Source organism: Osmerus eperlanus, chromosome 6 (assembly GCF_963692335.1).
Source record: "Osmerus eperlanus chromosome 6, fOsmEpe2.1, whole genome shotgun sequence".
In the NCBI taxonomy this organism is placed as follows: domain Eukaryota; kingdom Metazoa; phylum Chordata; class Actinopteri; order Osmeriformes; family Osmeridae; genus Osmerus; species Osmerus eperlanus.
The window spans coordinates 17,111,075-17,126,902 of NC_085023.1; the positions used below are offsets into that span (position 1 = coordinate 17,111,075).

The 15,828-nt window shown below is 41.3% G+C and overlaps 1 protein-coding gene across 1 annotated transcript; it reads left to right on the top strand.

The window, feature by feature from the left end:
* Positions 1 to 490: 490 nt before the first annotated feature.
* tspan15 (tetraspanin 15) lies at positions 491 to 10,862 on the top strand. The gene is made up of 8 exons (XM_062464024.1): positions 491 to 650; positions 3,775 to 3,960; positions 4,389 to 4,463; positions 5,009 to 5,104; positions 6,897 to 7,010; positions 8,830 to 8,880; positions 9,026 to 9,142; positions 9,401 to 10,862. The coding sequence occupies exons 1-8, from the start codon at positions 567 to 569 to the stop codon at positions 9,560 to 9,562; spliced, it is 885 nt and encodes a 294-aa protein (XP_062320008.1). The 5' UTR covers positions 491 to 566; the 3' UTR covers positions 9,563 to 10,862.
* The last annotated feature ends 4,966 nt before the right edge of the window (positions 10,863 to 15,828 follow it).

The following is a 15,828-nucleotide window of genomic DNA, read 5'->3' on the forward strand; positions in this document are numbered from 1 at the left end:
TAGACATAGGAAAATCCTTAAAACCACCAATGTTAAGGTTCAGTAATAGTATGGGAAAGAGAATCTCCTGACAGTTATTAAAAAACATAGTATTTTACATTACACGCTTTAATTCCTAAGAGGAGTTTGATACATAATGGGTCTATTGCATTAAATTACTGTAGACTAAACAACACCGTGGAGCTTAAAGTTGAACTTCGCATGTCGAAACATGAAGCTATGAATATGTATCAGCCTATATAGCCTACCATATTCTTTAGGTCATTATTTACAACGGGAACTATTAGCCTAAAACATGTAAATATGAAATGAGTAAACTACACTGTAATGTCCTACCCATGGAAATATTGACCCATGGCATGCTACCATAAAAAACAATCACAATCCTAATATCTTTTTGTAGAGATCCATTCAGTGTTCCGGCATACAAGTCCCAATATCCTAATTTATGCATCTGTCAAAACAAATGCAGTTGCGTGTGGGACAGCGCGCAGTGCATTCCAGGTGTGACGAATGACAAACAGGAAGTTCGTGTTGGAGTGAGGGTAGCGAAGATTCTATCAAACATGTCCAGTGATGTCAGATATTGCGAGAAGTTTTCCTATGTCGTTCTGAAATTCACCCTTATTGCCTATGCCATGGTCTGGTGGGTAAGTAGCCTATTTCCAGTCTGTGTTTCGCTGTTTTTGTTTTTTTTTGTATACTGGTTTGTAACATAGGCTACGGTGACAACGCTTAACGCTGGGAGGCTTGAGAGAGCGGCCGGGAGTTATGTTCGCGCACGCTCACACACTGTGTTTATGAAACCAAAAAGCATACTTAAACGACATCGTCTTATGTATAACCAATGTGTACTTTTTGACAAACTCTGTTTGACCGACACGTGTCTCGACTTGTTCCTGTAGATTACCCGTGAACAGTCCTTGTTACGTGATGCCATATGCAGTGTATCTGACTGGAATATCCTGTAGCCACACCCTTTGGAGGTTACATTCGCCAAGGCTCTAAAGTTGAGGTTATTCATCTCAATGAATGAAAAATCAGCCTGTTTTATTAACATAGAATTCCTTTTTAATGCAAATGAAAAACTCTCAAGAAATACAAGCAAATCTCATTCTTAACAGTTCAATATAGCAGATGTTCTGCTTTATTCAAAATAATACCAATATAAAATGTTTGAGTCGAATGGTGAATGGATTTATATAAGATTCTTAAAGGATCAAACACTAGGATTGTTCAATGGCCAATCATCATTTACGTTGTCAGAACCAAACACTCTCAGTGTTTGGTTCTGATTCTGTCAAATCAGAATCAAACCTCCGGTCCGCAAAGAAACGTGTGAGTCACTTTAATGTGGATCCTGAATACACAGAGTTATGCCCCGTCACAACAAAGAGCTAGCTGCCTATCTTGTAGACTAGCCCTCAATCATCAACTGTACTATTTGTATATATTAGATTGCTTGAATGTTTGAAAACCTTGAGCACATGGCAGCTCCTTTGTGTCAAGGAGACATGCTTAATAGTGCAGGGAATTGTAGGTGTTACTATGGGACTGTGCTCTCCCCAAGTGCTGGATAAAGAGAAAGCAGAGATCCAGGAGGGTGGAACCAACCACTCCAGACTTCAGTTGGTGACACAGACATGGTCAAGTCAGACTTCACATCATATTCCTGCTGTGCAATTGCTTTAGCTAATTTGTAGTTTTTCCCGAAAAACTACAAATTAGCTTTTGATTGAGTCTCATTTGGAAAGTGGAACTTGTCAGAGAGGCGAATGAAGCAACTTTTTTCAGTTAGCTGATTTGTTTGACTTTGTACGCTGTTATCTGAGGTCACATGCTTGTGTGCCCTGTCGTTAATGTGTGTGACTAGTCTTTTTGTTTTCAGTCTCACGGCAACACTTATCTGCACACTTGTCCTATCAGTGTGTTCACTATAGTTTTAATACAAACTTTTTTGTAGTAACAGAGCAAGTTTTCATTTTTTAGCTTAGTCTGTAGCCTCTGGCACCCACAGCAAGTCAGCAACATAAGCTGGGTTTAGAGCTCTAGAGCAGGGGTTCCCAATCCTGGTCCTTGGTCCTCCCTGTCCTGCATGTTTTAGATGTTTCCCTGCTCCAACACACCTGAAACATCTAAAACATGCAGGACAGGGGGTACTTGAGGACCAGGGTTGAGAACCACTGGTATAGAGTATGTACTGGTATGGAGTTTGGGCTTCCTCGTCAGCAGGCCCACACATGTAAGGAAGAGCCGGCATGGGAAATGGAAACAAAGGAGCAGAGATGACCTCCCACCTCCCACTCTCCTGCCGTGGAGCCTGAGTGCCTTTCCGGTAACTCTCTGTCTGGGGCAGAAACACAGGCTCTGTCACTGTCAGACAGGACTTTTAATACACTACTACCACATTGGGTTGGTTGCCCTGGTTAAAAAGTTGGATTAGACAATATAAAGCAACAACCCATTGCATACACACAATTTCTTCAAATCGATCTATTTCCAACCAATACTCTGTCACCTCACGGTAAGTGAGATTAGCCTTACAAAACATGCCATATAAGAAAACTGGACCTTTTACCCTGGGGCTGTGCTGGCCATGGTTTTCCTGGAGGTTTGCAGGAATGTGCTGCTCCTCTATTGAGCTGTATTGTTGATAGAAACATTACACAGTATTGTGTCCTGCAGGGCAGGGATGATGCATAGTTTAGGACACGTCTTCATAGACACAGTGACAGGTTTTACACTGGTGAAGGGATGTATTCAACAGTATGGAATAAGCCATAGCAAAAACTATCAATATTAAATCATTTACAAATTACATTTTGTATTTGTCTGTAGATGTATTGGAGATAATTTGTGAATTACGCTTTAACATTAATGCCCAAGCTTTAAGCATTGTATTCTACAGGAAACCTTGGTTTGTAACAGAGATGTCAAAACCATTACATAACAATACTTAAGTATAATAAGTAATCACTTTGTTGTATATGCCTACAGACAAGGGGAATCGATGTGGTGCTTCTATTTGGCTCATCAAAGGGGTTGAATGATTAGCATGATTATCTGTTCCATATGCAAGACAAGCAGCAATTAATTCTAATAGTCCCAAGCATTTATGCCAATTTATGAGTTATGGGATTCTTTATGGTATGAACAGCCTTGCCATGGTTATATCAATACCCATTACACAATGGATGCATGGTATGTTACCTGTGTTATTAACAGGTAACATACCATTTGTGTTGACAGGAAGTATTTAGTAAATTTTAATAGCTGATTTTTAAATAGGGGGCAGGAAACGGCATAGTATGTGACTCGATTTCTTTTATCAAGACCACAGCAACAAGCTAAGTTTTTTGCGCATGAGTAAGGCTTTATCCCTTTTGGTCGGAGAGCTTTCACTAATAGCCCATTGTGTGTGTGTGTGTGTGTGTTTGAATGTATTGAGGGTTTGAGGTTAGAAGGTAGGACAAAGGTAACACACTGGTCTCTTAATAACTGCAGTCGTCATGGTATCACGCTGATAGTTCAGCGTAAGCATATAATTAGTGGCTAAATGTATCGTACATTTACTGCAAAAGTAGTGTTCCAAGTTGATATCCTGTACCAAGGGCAAAGTTATACTGTACACTGTGATTCCTGTATCTAGTGGAAAGAGGCAATCATCCAGGCCATTGGCTAAATTATGTAACTTCCTGGCTAAATTATGTAACTTCCTGGTGTTCTGTAACACAAGTCTTGGTCATCTTTAAGTCAAACTCCTGTTCTCTACAGCTGATAGGAGCCTTTGTCCTGGCCATCGGCATCTATGCAGAGGTGGAGCGTCAGCGCTACAAAACCCTGGATGGGGTGTTCCTGGCCCCAGCCATCATCCTCATCCTCCTGGGCGTGGTCATGTTCCTGGTCTCCTTCATTGGCATGCTGGCCGCCCTCAGAGACAACCTGCTGCTGCTCAAGGTGGTGAGTAACCCTCCCAACTGACCTGGGAGCTCAGGAGCCTAGCAGAGGTGGCTCAGAGGCGTGTGTGCATGTACGGGTCAGTCAAAAGGTAATTACTGCAACGCCTCTGATGAATGCCCGCCGGATAATTAAACCCTGATTACTCTCAGGCCAGGTCAGCCTCGTATAGATGACAGCAACAGCAAGATAAGGAAGTTCTATTAATTCCAAAAATGTCAGTACAGTCCCAGGGATTAATCATTTTATGAATATGAATCACACTGTAGGTGTTGGTCTCCATTGATAATGAGCTGCCACTTCCAGCTGCAACTGATGATTTGATAACCCTGTATGCAAAGTTTTGGTTTGCTTAGAATGCGTAAATGTGATGTGCCAAACTTGTTCATAAATGTCACCTTGGTAACCCTTTGAGTTTGGTTGGTTTGCAGTTCATGTACACGCTAACCATTTGTTTGATGCTGGAGCTGCTGGGTGGAATTCTGGCACTGGTGTTCCGAAATCAGGTACCTGTTTATCATCCAGAATCTATCCCCATGATTACATGCATGGAAGGATGAATGAATGAATTAACTTGTATTTTTTTGTTGCCTGTTGAAAAGATTCCTGTTCCTTTAAACAGAAGAAAAACACACATATCAACATAGGGAAAACTACTCTAAAACAAAGCTATATTGTGTGTGTAATTTATAATGATGTCAGCCTCTCCAGTGAGCTCATTAGACTCATAGCTACTGCAAGACTGCTGTGGTCTCTGACAGGATTCATTTACTTTTCCTGGAACTATAGATTTCTATGATGGAAGCTGCTGACAGGTTTAGTGAAGAGTATAAGTTACATTATCATCACAGTAGACCAGCATAATAAGGTTGAATCCGGGATGAATGAGATATTAATTGTATTGATACTAGTAAATTGTATTAAAACTGCTATTCTCAGTCCTCACATTCTGCCGGGAAATCAGATAGAGCCACCGCTTGGAGCTTTTGGATATGTTTGCATTAGACTGAAGTGTAACCTTGTTTCTCTCCAACCTACTGTTACTCCTCAGACTGTGAACCTGTTAAACAAGAACATCCGCAAAGGCATGTTCAATTACTACGATGATCTGGACTTCAAAAACCTAATGGACTTTGTACAGAGGAAGGTAAATTACACTTTTGGTTTGGGAAACTGCAGGATTCACGGGTGTCCTCTAAAGTCCACGCTGGAATTCAAATGTGTTCCCTGTTCATTTGTTGTTAACTGTTAATTAATTAAATGACTTAAATAACAAAGTAATCTTCAACCTGGTCGAAAGGGTAAAATCTTTAACTGAGAATAGTACCTCTGTGAAAAGCTTTTTTACATTAGTTCTGATTAGTTATGGTACCCATAGAGGATCAGTCCTTCTTAGACTGGTGACTAATGGCCTGGTATCAATGCTAATGTCCTTACTGGATGATTGAACAACGTGAATTAGGTGGTGGACATTGTACTGATAACAAAAACAGTTTCAGACCGTTCTGTAGCTTATGCTAATAACTGAGGTGTTGTGTGTGCATGTGTTTGACATAGGAGCCGAAATCCAAGTGGCAAATATTGTGTGGGGAATAACCAGCTTTCTAGACACCCAGAGAGCCTAGTTTCAGAACTTGTCAATGTAGAATAAGGTTGTTTTCTGACATCAAAGATTAATCTGTGTCTGGGTTTTAGGAGCTAAAATAAATGTTCGCCGCTCAGTGTCTAGCCCAGTGACAGATGTTGCTGGGAGAGTCTGGCCAGACGACAGTGACCTTTGGAGTTCCACACAGCACGCGCATCTGACTTGGAGATGTGGCATTTCAGCTCTATTTGTCAATACAACATTTGTCTTAAACAAAAAGTGGCACATGCAAATGACATTTTAACTCACCACTGTGGACAATATATGTACTGTTTTACGTACTGAATAGGTACTGTATCACTTATTCATTTAGTACATTTATTAATAACAATAACATTATCCTCCCCTGGCAAAAAAAAAGCAGTCTGTGTGAAGATGGACAAACATTCTTAAAATCTAAGATTATTCTGTATTTCTCCCCGTCAGCCTGTGTGTCTGCCAATCTTTGTCTGACTCTGTCATACTGTCAGTCATGAATAAAAGTCAGTGCTTGTCATCTCTCAGTGAGATATACAGTATCTGAAGCAACATCCAACACTGGGGTGACTTGACAACCCAGCCTGAGGAAGAGATGTTGGGTAAACATCTTGATTTGCACTGCTCAGTACATCCCATTTTTACAAACTAAGAAGACAAGAGATGAGGTAATGTCTTAACAAAACAGGACAACCCAAGTCGCCCAGACACGCAAAACGCTCCAATGTTTCTTACTCTGGATGTGATCTGAAAACTCATTCCTGACACTTCAATTGTGTGTCTGTAGCCATGGTCCTACGGGTGCAAAGATTCTTTCAGATCAATACAGTTAGATGGAGGGTCTCTCCATCACAGCTGAGAGCCCTGTAGCACTGAGACATCATTAAAACCCCCAGGTGCCTCAGTGTCGTACCCTCTCTACACCTTCTCTCACCAAGTTATTTTTACATTCACAACAGGTGATCAACTATACCTCACACTGTATGTGCTTCTCAGTTACTCTTTGTCTTCCGTTTTGTTTTTTTTATTTATGACTTTTACTCACTTGAATGCACACCCTAATGACTGAATACCAAGCAGATCTGATCAACTACTCTGCTACGTTATGTAAATGGTTCTATTCATTGCTCAAATTGCTCCTTGAAGAGGCACATAACAATGAAATTATAGCTATTGTTAAAAGATGATATAAGATGTGAGTAGGTGTGTGGAAGTGATTGGTTACCTGCATATCGGCTTCCTTGCGACTGTGAGCTTGTGTAGCGTGTGTGACCTGCTTTTTGACAGCGGTGTTTTGTGGTTTGTTGTTGTTTTCCAGTTCAAGTGCTGCGGAGGGATGGAGCACAAGGACTGGGAGGTGAACATGTATCATAACTGCAGCGCTCCAGGCCCCCTGGCGTGCGGTGTTCCCCACACCTGCTGCCTCACCAAGGTGGGTTCCCCCTACACCACCCTCCCTTACCTCCAGCACCATGCTGTAGGCTCCCTGTTCCACTTCCCTTAAGGAGAAAATGGTTGTATCTTACAAAACAAGCTTGGCTTAATCACATCGCCAACACAGTGGGTATGACGTGAGGATAAGATAAAAATACACCTCAAGGAGAGTATTTTGGGAGTTTGACGAGAGCCAAGCAGAGTGTTGGGGAGGGGGAGGGGTCCAAGTCTGGTCTTATTTTGTTTTGTATACAGTTCAGAATGAATGTTCACTGTGCCCTGTGACTTTTTCTAAATAATCTCAAAATAAGTACCTACATGCAAGCACCAGCAGCTTTGCTGGAAACAAGGACGAGGCTATCAGTATATTGCACATGCTCCAGCTTATCTGTCCCTTTTTACACTAGTAAGTACACAAGACGGAGAAGCACCTTGTGTACTTGCCGTAAAAACATAGTCTGGTCATTCTCACTGCAGCAGCAAGCAGCGGGAGTTTGTCTTGGTTTTATTTTGGAAGTAATCTTTCTTTGTCTGTATTGCCTCTGTCTGAGAGCTCAACAGTGACACCAATACTATAAATAATAAGAGATAAATGACAACAAAGTCATAGTTTGTGACTTGTGTTTTCTGTTTGTGTGCGTGTCTCTATTTTGACTTTCATTATCTCTTGTTAGAAGTCAGAGCAGGATATCCGTTAGTGGAGCCTGGCAGAGCCCTGTTCTCTCCAACCCTTTAGAGATTAAAGTAGCTTCCACTGGCAACACGATGGCATCGCATGCTGTGAAGACTAGCATGTCATGGCTGCAGGAGTTACAGTGCAGGTCATGTATCTTAAACCTTATTTCAGGTTCATACCAGAAGAGGGTCATTATTCTGTCAAGACCCACAGTTATGCTCGTGAATCAGAGGTGTTTGCGATGGTAGGATTTGTGTCCTTTACTAGGAGGTTGTTTATGGCCCTAGATGATTTTGAGTTTGCTCTCTACACATCTCTGTCACAGAGAAAACTATTAGAATGCTTATTACTGGCTATGGATAGTACAGGTGGCCACACTCAACCACTGCGGTCCCATTCTTGTTATTTTGAAAGCACAGTAATTATCCTCCTTCTCCAAGCCTCTCTGTCAGTCTGCAGATTCTGATTCTGGTGTTGGTAATGAAGCAGCAGATTGAAAGAAGATGGGGAAAGGAAAAGACTATTACAACTAATTGTGAACCTTGCATTTCAACCAAAACACCAATGGTACTTGGCCTGCAGAAATAAATAGCTTCAGTTGGATTCACAAACACACACACTTCCAAATGATCATTTATACACCCGCGCACACACACAATTTCCCCTATGCCGTACTCCGGTTGCACTGGGGAAGGCTTGAATATACCTGGTGTCACTTATTGGATGTCTGCCCATCCGTGCTACCACACTGCAGCTTTGGTAATGTGTTTTTCCCTCAGTAGTCACTGCCCACATTATCTCATTAATAAGGAATGGTCACCGGAGGGGGGAGGGGGGGGGGGGGGGGAGCTGTGTCTCAGATCTATGATGAACCCGGAACCCTCTGTCAAGCCACTGACAGTCTGCTAGGAACTGAGCTCAATAAAGTTCATCAACACTGAACTGGAACCAGTCTCTCACTGACACACTGTCCTCATCGGAGACAGGTTCCATGGATGCCCGAGGAGCTGCAGTGAATTATCTTACACTTCTAGATAATGAGCTGCAAATGGTACTGTTATACAGTATGTTACAAATATAATGTTCCTTTTCTCTTTTATTCTTTTTTTTTCCTCTCGCTTTAACCATTACCCTACTACAGCCTAATGAAGTGGTGAACACAATGTGTGGATACAAGGTCTTGAATAAAGAGGTAAGATTCTCCCTAGTCTAACCTCAGTGGAATCATTCTGGCTCATTAAAAGTATGAATAGATCATGTGTCACCTCATTGCATGCCCGTCTGTCATATAATCAGAAGAATTACCTGCCGGTGTGTGTGTGTATCTTGCCCCACAGAGACTGGACCTGCAGGATATCATCTATATCAGAGGCTGCACTGATGCTTTCTTCATCTGGTTACTAGACAACTACAAAATCATGGCTGGGCTGCTACTGGGAATTCTACTGCCTCAGGTAACTGCAAGCACTGCTACTCAGGAGCGCATCTGTCTCATTCCCATGAACACTCTCTTCAGCGGTCGTTTTCTATATCTTAGTCAACTGTAACTCCTCTGTTGAGGTCAGACCAAAATGACAAAACACAATCTGATCTTAAATGATGCAACAACAGACCTAAGCAAATAGCTTCTGAAACCCCCAGTGCATGGGCTTGTGTATGTACCAGTTTGGTGTTAATTCGGTGTGACTGTTACGGTCTTCGTTTGCATGCAGTTCTTCGGCGTGATCGTCAGTTGGCTCTACATCACGCGAGTGGAGGACGCCATCAGCGAGTACGGTAACTATCAGGATGGCTTGCTAGAAGACGAACCCCGCACCACCAAGAAGCACGGCAGGGTAGCCACGTGGTACAACTGTATGCCAAACGTTGACTGAGTCGGTTGGGAACCTGGCTGCTAAAAACATATTATTGAGAGGTGGGTGTCTTAATATATGCCCACAGGGCAAAAGCCACAGATGTTGGTTGTCTCCAACCCTACCATACCGCTAAACCACTACTACTGAAAGGTGCCTTAAAAGGTGTTGCACTGAAGATCTTCTGTTATCTCAGAGGGGCTTGAAACTGCTGTGCAAGCTCTAGCACTGTGCCTATGTTTCTACAGTACTATGTCTACTCTTATAGTGTGCCTATTCTAATACAGTACTATGTCTACTGTGATTACTAGTACTGTCTCTTCTCGTATAATGAAAGCTTAATAAGAAACAGTAATTGGGCATTGTTCATGCTGTTTCAAAATACAGTTGGTATTTTATTCTTTTTAAAAACAGTTGCAGTTATAAATGTTGCAAATTGAAATAGCTCAGTTTATGTTTTGTTTTTTCATTTTTCTTTATTTACTTAAAAAAGATTGAATCCTTAAAGACCAACCAAAACCAACCTGTCCCTCCATCAGACAATCTACACACGGTGCGATTGGCTATCAATACATTTTCTGTTGAACTGAATTGCATGTGAAGCTCTGTGCTTCTTCATTGATATAATTACTTATCTTCTTGTTTTTGTAAAACATTGACGTCAGTTATAACTTACAAAGTGTCGTTTTGGAACCTCGACAGTTGAGGAGGGGAAAGGAATGCATCACATTTCAGTCTTAAATAGTATTCCAAATCTGTCCAAAAATGTAATCTTCCATTTTCAGAATTAATTAAGATTTTTTTCATATGCCTCCTTCTGCATGGTGCTCATCTTCTTTTAACTTTGACTCAAGTGTGTCTTCCTGATCCAGGGGGTTTGTGTAGTGTTAAGGGATGTGGTCACGCTGTTGTCAAGATGTTATCAAGAGGGTCTTAAGTTATTTCAGTTCAACATGAGCCTGGCCATCCTGCTCAAACTAGCTTTGACTTTGCCATCTAAACTGAGAGGACCTACTTCACCCAGCAGACATGATGTGATGAATACCGACTGAAAACTGATTGGCTTGCTCTCTGCAGCCCTAAGATTATCAACTGATTTGACAGATAACATCTTGACTCATCTAGACAAACAAGGATTACTGATTGCGACTTTGTGAAGTGCTGTCTGTCTTTTAAAGACAGTTTCAAGAAATATTCTGTTAAATTATGACCGAGGCCATGAGCTTGGATTGTTTTTCATGGAAATGTCCCACATTCTGTCATACCTGGAGCATAGGGGAATTATGTGATTAAATAATAAAATCTGTTTACAACCCTCAGAGCATCTGTATAGTGGTTTTTCTCATTATTCTTCATGTCCTGCTGCTTGTTGTGTACATGCAGATGGATGTCTTGCTGTGACCCTGTAAATATTTCACTCCCCCATGCACCAATTCTAAAATAACCATTGTATGTCATCATGCTCTTCCTCCAAGACCATTACCGTTAAGAAAGAATCTCTGCAGACGTGGGCAAATGTGTTTATGATATAATAGATATGTGAAGTACACTTGACTTTAGTCTTAATTACATTCTGAGTATGCACTATACCCTTTGGAAAAACTTGCTTAGTGCCATAGTGAAAATATTTGGAGTAGGATAGTGACCTAGGTCAGATACCCCTCAGTCTATGTCATCAGCCTTCCCGACAGCAACATCATATTTCCATGAGCCCTCATTCCCATGATGCCCTCATATTTCTTTAGTGCCTCTCTAACTGCCCTGACAACTAGGGTGTACTGTATAGCTCACAGGGACTCCAGCAGGCATGTTTGTGGCAAAGCACATTTGTTTTGTTTTTTTGTTTTTGTTGTGACTTTCCACTGCCCTCATTTTCTGTATAACTCACATGCACAAGTTTACTAGCCCCCAATCACTCTCTGTGTTGCTCTTTCACTCTACACCAACAAAACAGGGTTGGGAAATGAACACAAATGTCATAGTTTAACTGAAAGTGTCTCACATGGTGAAAGCCTGAACAGTATGTCACCAAGGCCGGGGTAGAGACATTCTTGCCGGACCCCTATGGTACACAGGCGTATCTCTCTCTCTCTCATAAACACTCAATTTTCCAGCAGATTAAAAGGGGGCTGTTGCAAGAAGCTGGCTGGGCCAATTCCATCTCCATTTGTCATTTTCCGCTTCCTAGTCTTTCCCTGATTTGCTTTCTCCGCGGTCCAGTGACCCTGGAGAAAGGTCGTAGCGAGCTGAGCTGCCGAACCCAGGGGAGAGCGTCGTTCCAACATGTTTTCGCTCCCGCTCCCTTTGTCTCTCTCATTTGCCTTTCACTTCTCTGTCCCTCCATTCTCCTTCCCTCGTATGATAGCTTAATGTGAGCTACTGATGAAAACACCCAAATGGGGCATGAAGTATTGTGTAAATCCAAAGCACTCAAGGCTGAGTGCATTATACCTCCCTCAAATACAGAAGAACTGGCCAAATTGGGTAACAGCTGTACAGTTTAGGAAAGGGTACAAGCAGAGTAACAGACAAGTGGAAAAATTGTCTGCATATTTAAAACCTGTCTTTCAGAGTAGGAGCCATAGCCTCCCACCTGTGTCACTGCAATGCAGCTGTAGAGGACACTACAAGTCAAGGACACCGTGGTTGTAGTAAGTGATACAGGTAAAGGATGGTTTTAACCATAGACTGAAGCTTCTAGAAACACTCCTGTTACCCATTAGTGAGTAGACCAGCTGTGTTGCGTGTCACTAACAGCCTATTGGTTCTTCTTCCACACAGTAATGACAAATGGCACATTCCATTGGCCTAAGGCTTGCATTCAATAAACATTTTGCTCAAATGCATTTAGTTCAACTTCTGCCACAGCATCTGTATTAACAGTCTTATCACGTCGATATAAACACAGTTGCTCTGAAATGACAGATGGCAGTGAGTGACTCAAAACCAAACTGAGATGTCCTTTAACTGTCAAATCGACCAAGATTCGTATCAAAACAACGTACTGGAAACATAGATATTGGTTTGTCATTGGTGTTGGTCTATCTGTGAAGTGTCAGTCTTGACCAATGATCTCTCACTCTTAGACCGATGTGGTCTAAGTATGCAGGTTCTGGATGATTTAACATGGTTTCCGGGCGATTGCTGCATTGCAAGTGTCTGGTGTGTTAGATGAAGCTAATTTGTTCATCTGATTACTGGTGTATTGTCTTCTGTGTACAGAAAGAAATTATCAGAGAAAACCAATCACAGGTGTCAGTAGCCCGCAAGAAAGCTCATTACTGTATCACATCAGAACTGACTCAACTAACACCTATCAATATTTGTACTGTTTCCTGTTTTTTACATTTACAACTAATTTACCATTCATCAGTTTTCCATCGATTTAGATTTGTCAAATAAGAAATGTGTTGAATCTCATTGGGCTTCTCCTTAGTTCCTCTACAGCAGCATATTACATGATGATGTATCTAACCATGTGTCATGTTTTCAGTCAATAATGATATTGTGAGATGTCTAAAGGAATAATATTTTTCACATAAAAAGGTTGTAACATCTACATTTGGTTTAATTTCCAGAGGTGACTGAATTGACATATCATGAACATATAAGTGTTCATCATCAAATAAAATGTGAAGTACAACAATCGTTTTTAAACATGGTGTAAGAATTCTGGGTAGAGTTAACGCAATTAAGGACAGCATAATACAAGCAAATGTAAACATGTGTCTGAAATGCAAATCCTCAGTAAAGTGCTATTCAGTAGGGAAATAACACAGGAGATGAAGGATTTTTTGGACAGGCTTTTTCATAAGTTAAGGGCCTTGTACCAGAAGCCAGATGCCTCACATCCCAGACACGAGATACTCAAGATATCTCCTCCAGGCCTGTCTGCTTCATAAACACTTGATGACCGTGTTTTCATTGCACATTTCACCAAATGGATTATGGAAAGATTAAAATAGATAACCTAAAAATACAGAAAATTTAATTGAGCGAACAGTTTCTTTTGAATGACCAGCTTGTAAAAAATCAAGCTTCTATTGTTCCCTTCATGTACCTGTGTTTCTGTCTGTGTGGATAAGGGGGGAGGCAATTAGAAAGATGGAGAAAAAGAGTGTGTGTGTCTTCAGAGGGTCCATGTGTGCTACGATGCGACATTCTCATTAGCAGGGTTTCAACAGCCCAGTGTTGGCAGGGTCCTATTCTCACGTAGGGCCCCCCACTCTGTCAGTCTCCTTAATAACACCTTTCTCACCAGGGGACAGGACGTAAACTTGATGGTCTCCCTGGCGCAGTGGGTCCTCTGCAGTGGCGAAAATCTGCTATCGACTTTGGGGGGGGGGACAATTATATGACATGTTCACAAGAGCAATTCCTGAGGGGGACACCAAAATTACTGCTGTAACACAGCAAATGAAAAAAGCGCCATTGTGTCCATAATCAGCAAAGTGCTTTCATTGCATATTATTGAAATTACATATTTATGTTTACATTGATTTATTGGGGGAGGAAAAAAATAATTTTTCCCTGGATGGGGGGGGTCGTGTCCCCCCTGTCCCCCCCTGGATTTCTGCCTATGGTCCTCTGAAGCAGGAGGTCACCTCACCCAGCTCAACATTGCAGCCTCTCTCGCATCGCCATGCACACAGTGCCCCCTGGAGCAGTCTGCCCTGTGGGCTCCACCTCATAGGACGTCATTAACCTACATGCTGATTGGTTCTCATGCCCCCTTTCCAGGAAGGCATCTTGATGAAGTCCCACTATGTGTACAATGTCAGCAGGGACGCCAGGGGCTGAAGAAACTACTCATGTCTGGCGATCAGACTGTCACGGACCCATGCTGTTTAAACTAGCAGATTAGAATCCTGGAGTGCATGTGCTGTTTGATAGCAGGCAAGACAGACATGTGGAATCAAAATGCCCTTGAAAACACCAACAGTAGAACATTATGATAAGATCTGGTAGTTTTATTCTGTAGACAAGGTTGAGTGGCAGTCAAAAAACATTTGGGTTTCACATGACACTACTACAAATAATGATGGACTGGCAGTTTAAAAAGTTTGATTATAAGAGGACCACACTGGACAAATAATATATATTAACACAGATAATATCTGTATAGTATTGATTACTGTATGATATAAGGATATGATGAACAATAAAAAAGGCTTGAAAATACAATAAAAAAGGGATCAAAAATGATTGAATTAATAAGGAAGGTTTGTGGATGCTATAAATGGCAACTGCACCTTTAGGTTCGTACCACTATCAGGGTTTTAGTGTCGCTACGTAGTCAGCCAAGCAAACAGACATATTTCTTCTTGTCAGAGAAGGACAAGGAGCTGGCTAATGTAATCAGAAAAAACTCCCTCTTCTATCCCCTGATAGCTTGAGGAAGGACAAACTGTCATGTTAATCTCTGTCCAGGAAGACTCCGAGTGGCTCAGTCAATAAACATTTCAATACTGTTTACTGAGCATGTATGCATTGAGAGAGAGACAAAAAGAGAGACAAAAAAGTAGAGTTAGATCTTTGACAATGCCGTACAATTTAAAAAAAACACATTAGTAGAAATGACGAGAAATGTGCCGAATCATATCTATCCCCAGACCAATTACAGCTCTGCCTGATCTATCCTCATTCAGTGTCAGTAAGGAGAGCGAGTGTTTTTAGATTTAGATGATTGGCTGGATGCTAGAGATAAGTATAGGATGACTGCACAGCTGAAAATAACCTGCTAAATACCAGATAACAGAGCTTTTTTGTTCCCCAATCTGTGCAGTTGTGTGAATTTTTTCATTTTTGTTCAAAAGCATGTCATTTATTTAAGGACACATTTGTTGTCCTATGAATGTTAAAACAAATATGTCACTTTAAAGGCAAATGCCTTTGACTTTGTATAATGATGAGCAAGACCTTCATGAATAGATCAAAACACAACTTCTTTGTACTATCGAATTTACTAATTTCCAGTCAAATTTCTTCAATGACTTAAGCAAGACATACTAGTTATGTATGTAACATACGGCAATACTTTTGCTATGGGTCTGCATTACAAGCACTATTTAAAAGGATAACAAATGTACGATGATTTAGTTCCTGTGTGTGGTTTGACTCTCTATTCTGCCATCCTGGGCCTCACCGTGGCAAAGGTCACTGGAAATATCTGCATGACTATAGAAACAATACCATATATGACCGACAACCACACTTCTGGAGAGAGAATTTTAGACCCAAACATACCCGTAACCCCCACACATACCTATACAATGTCCTATAAACAC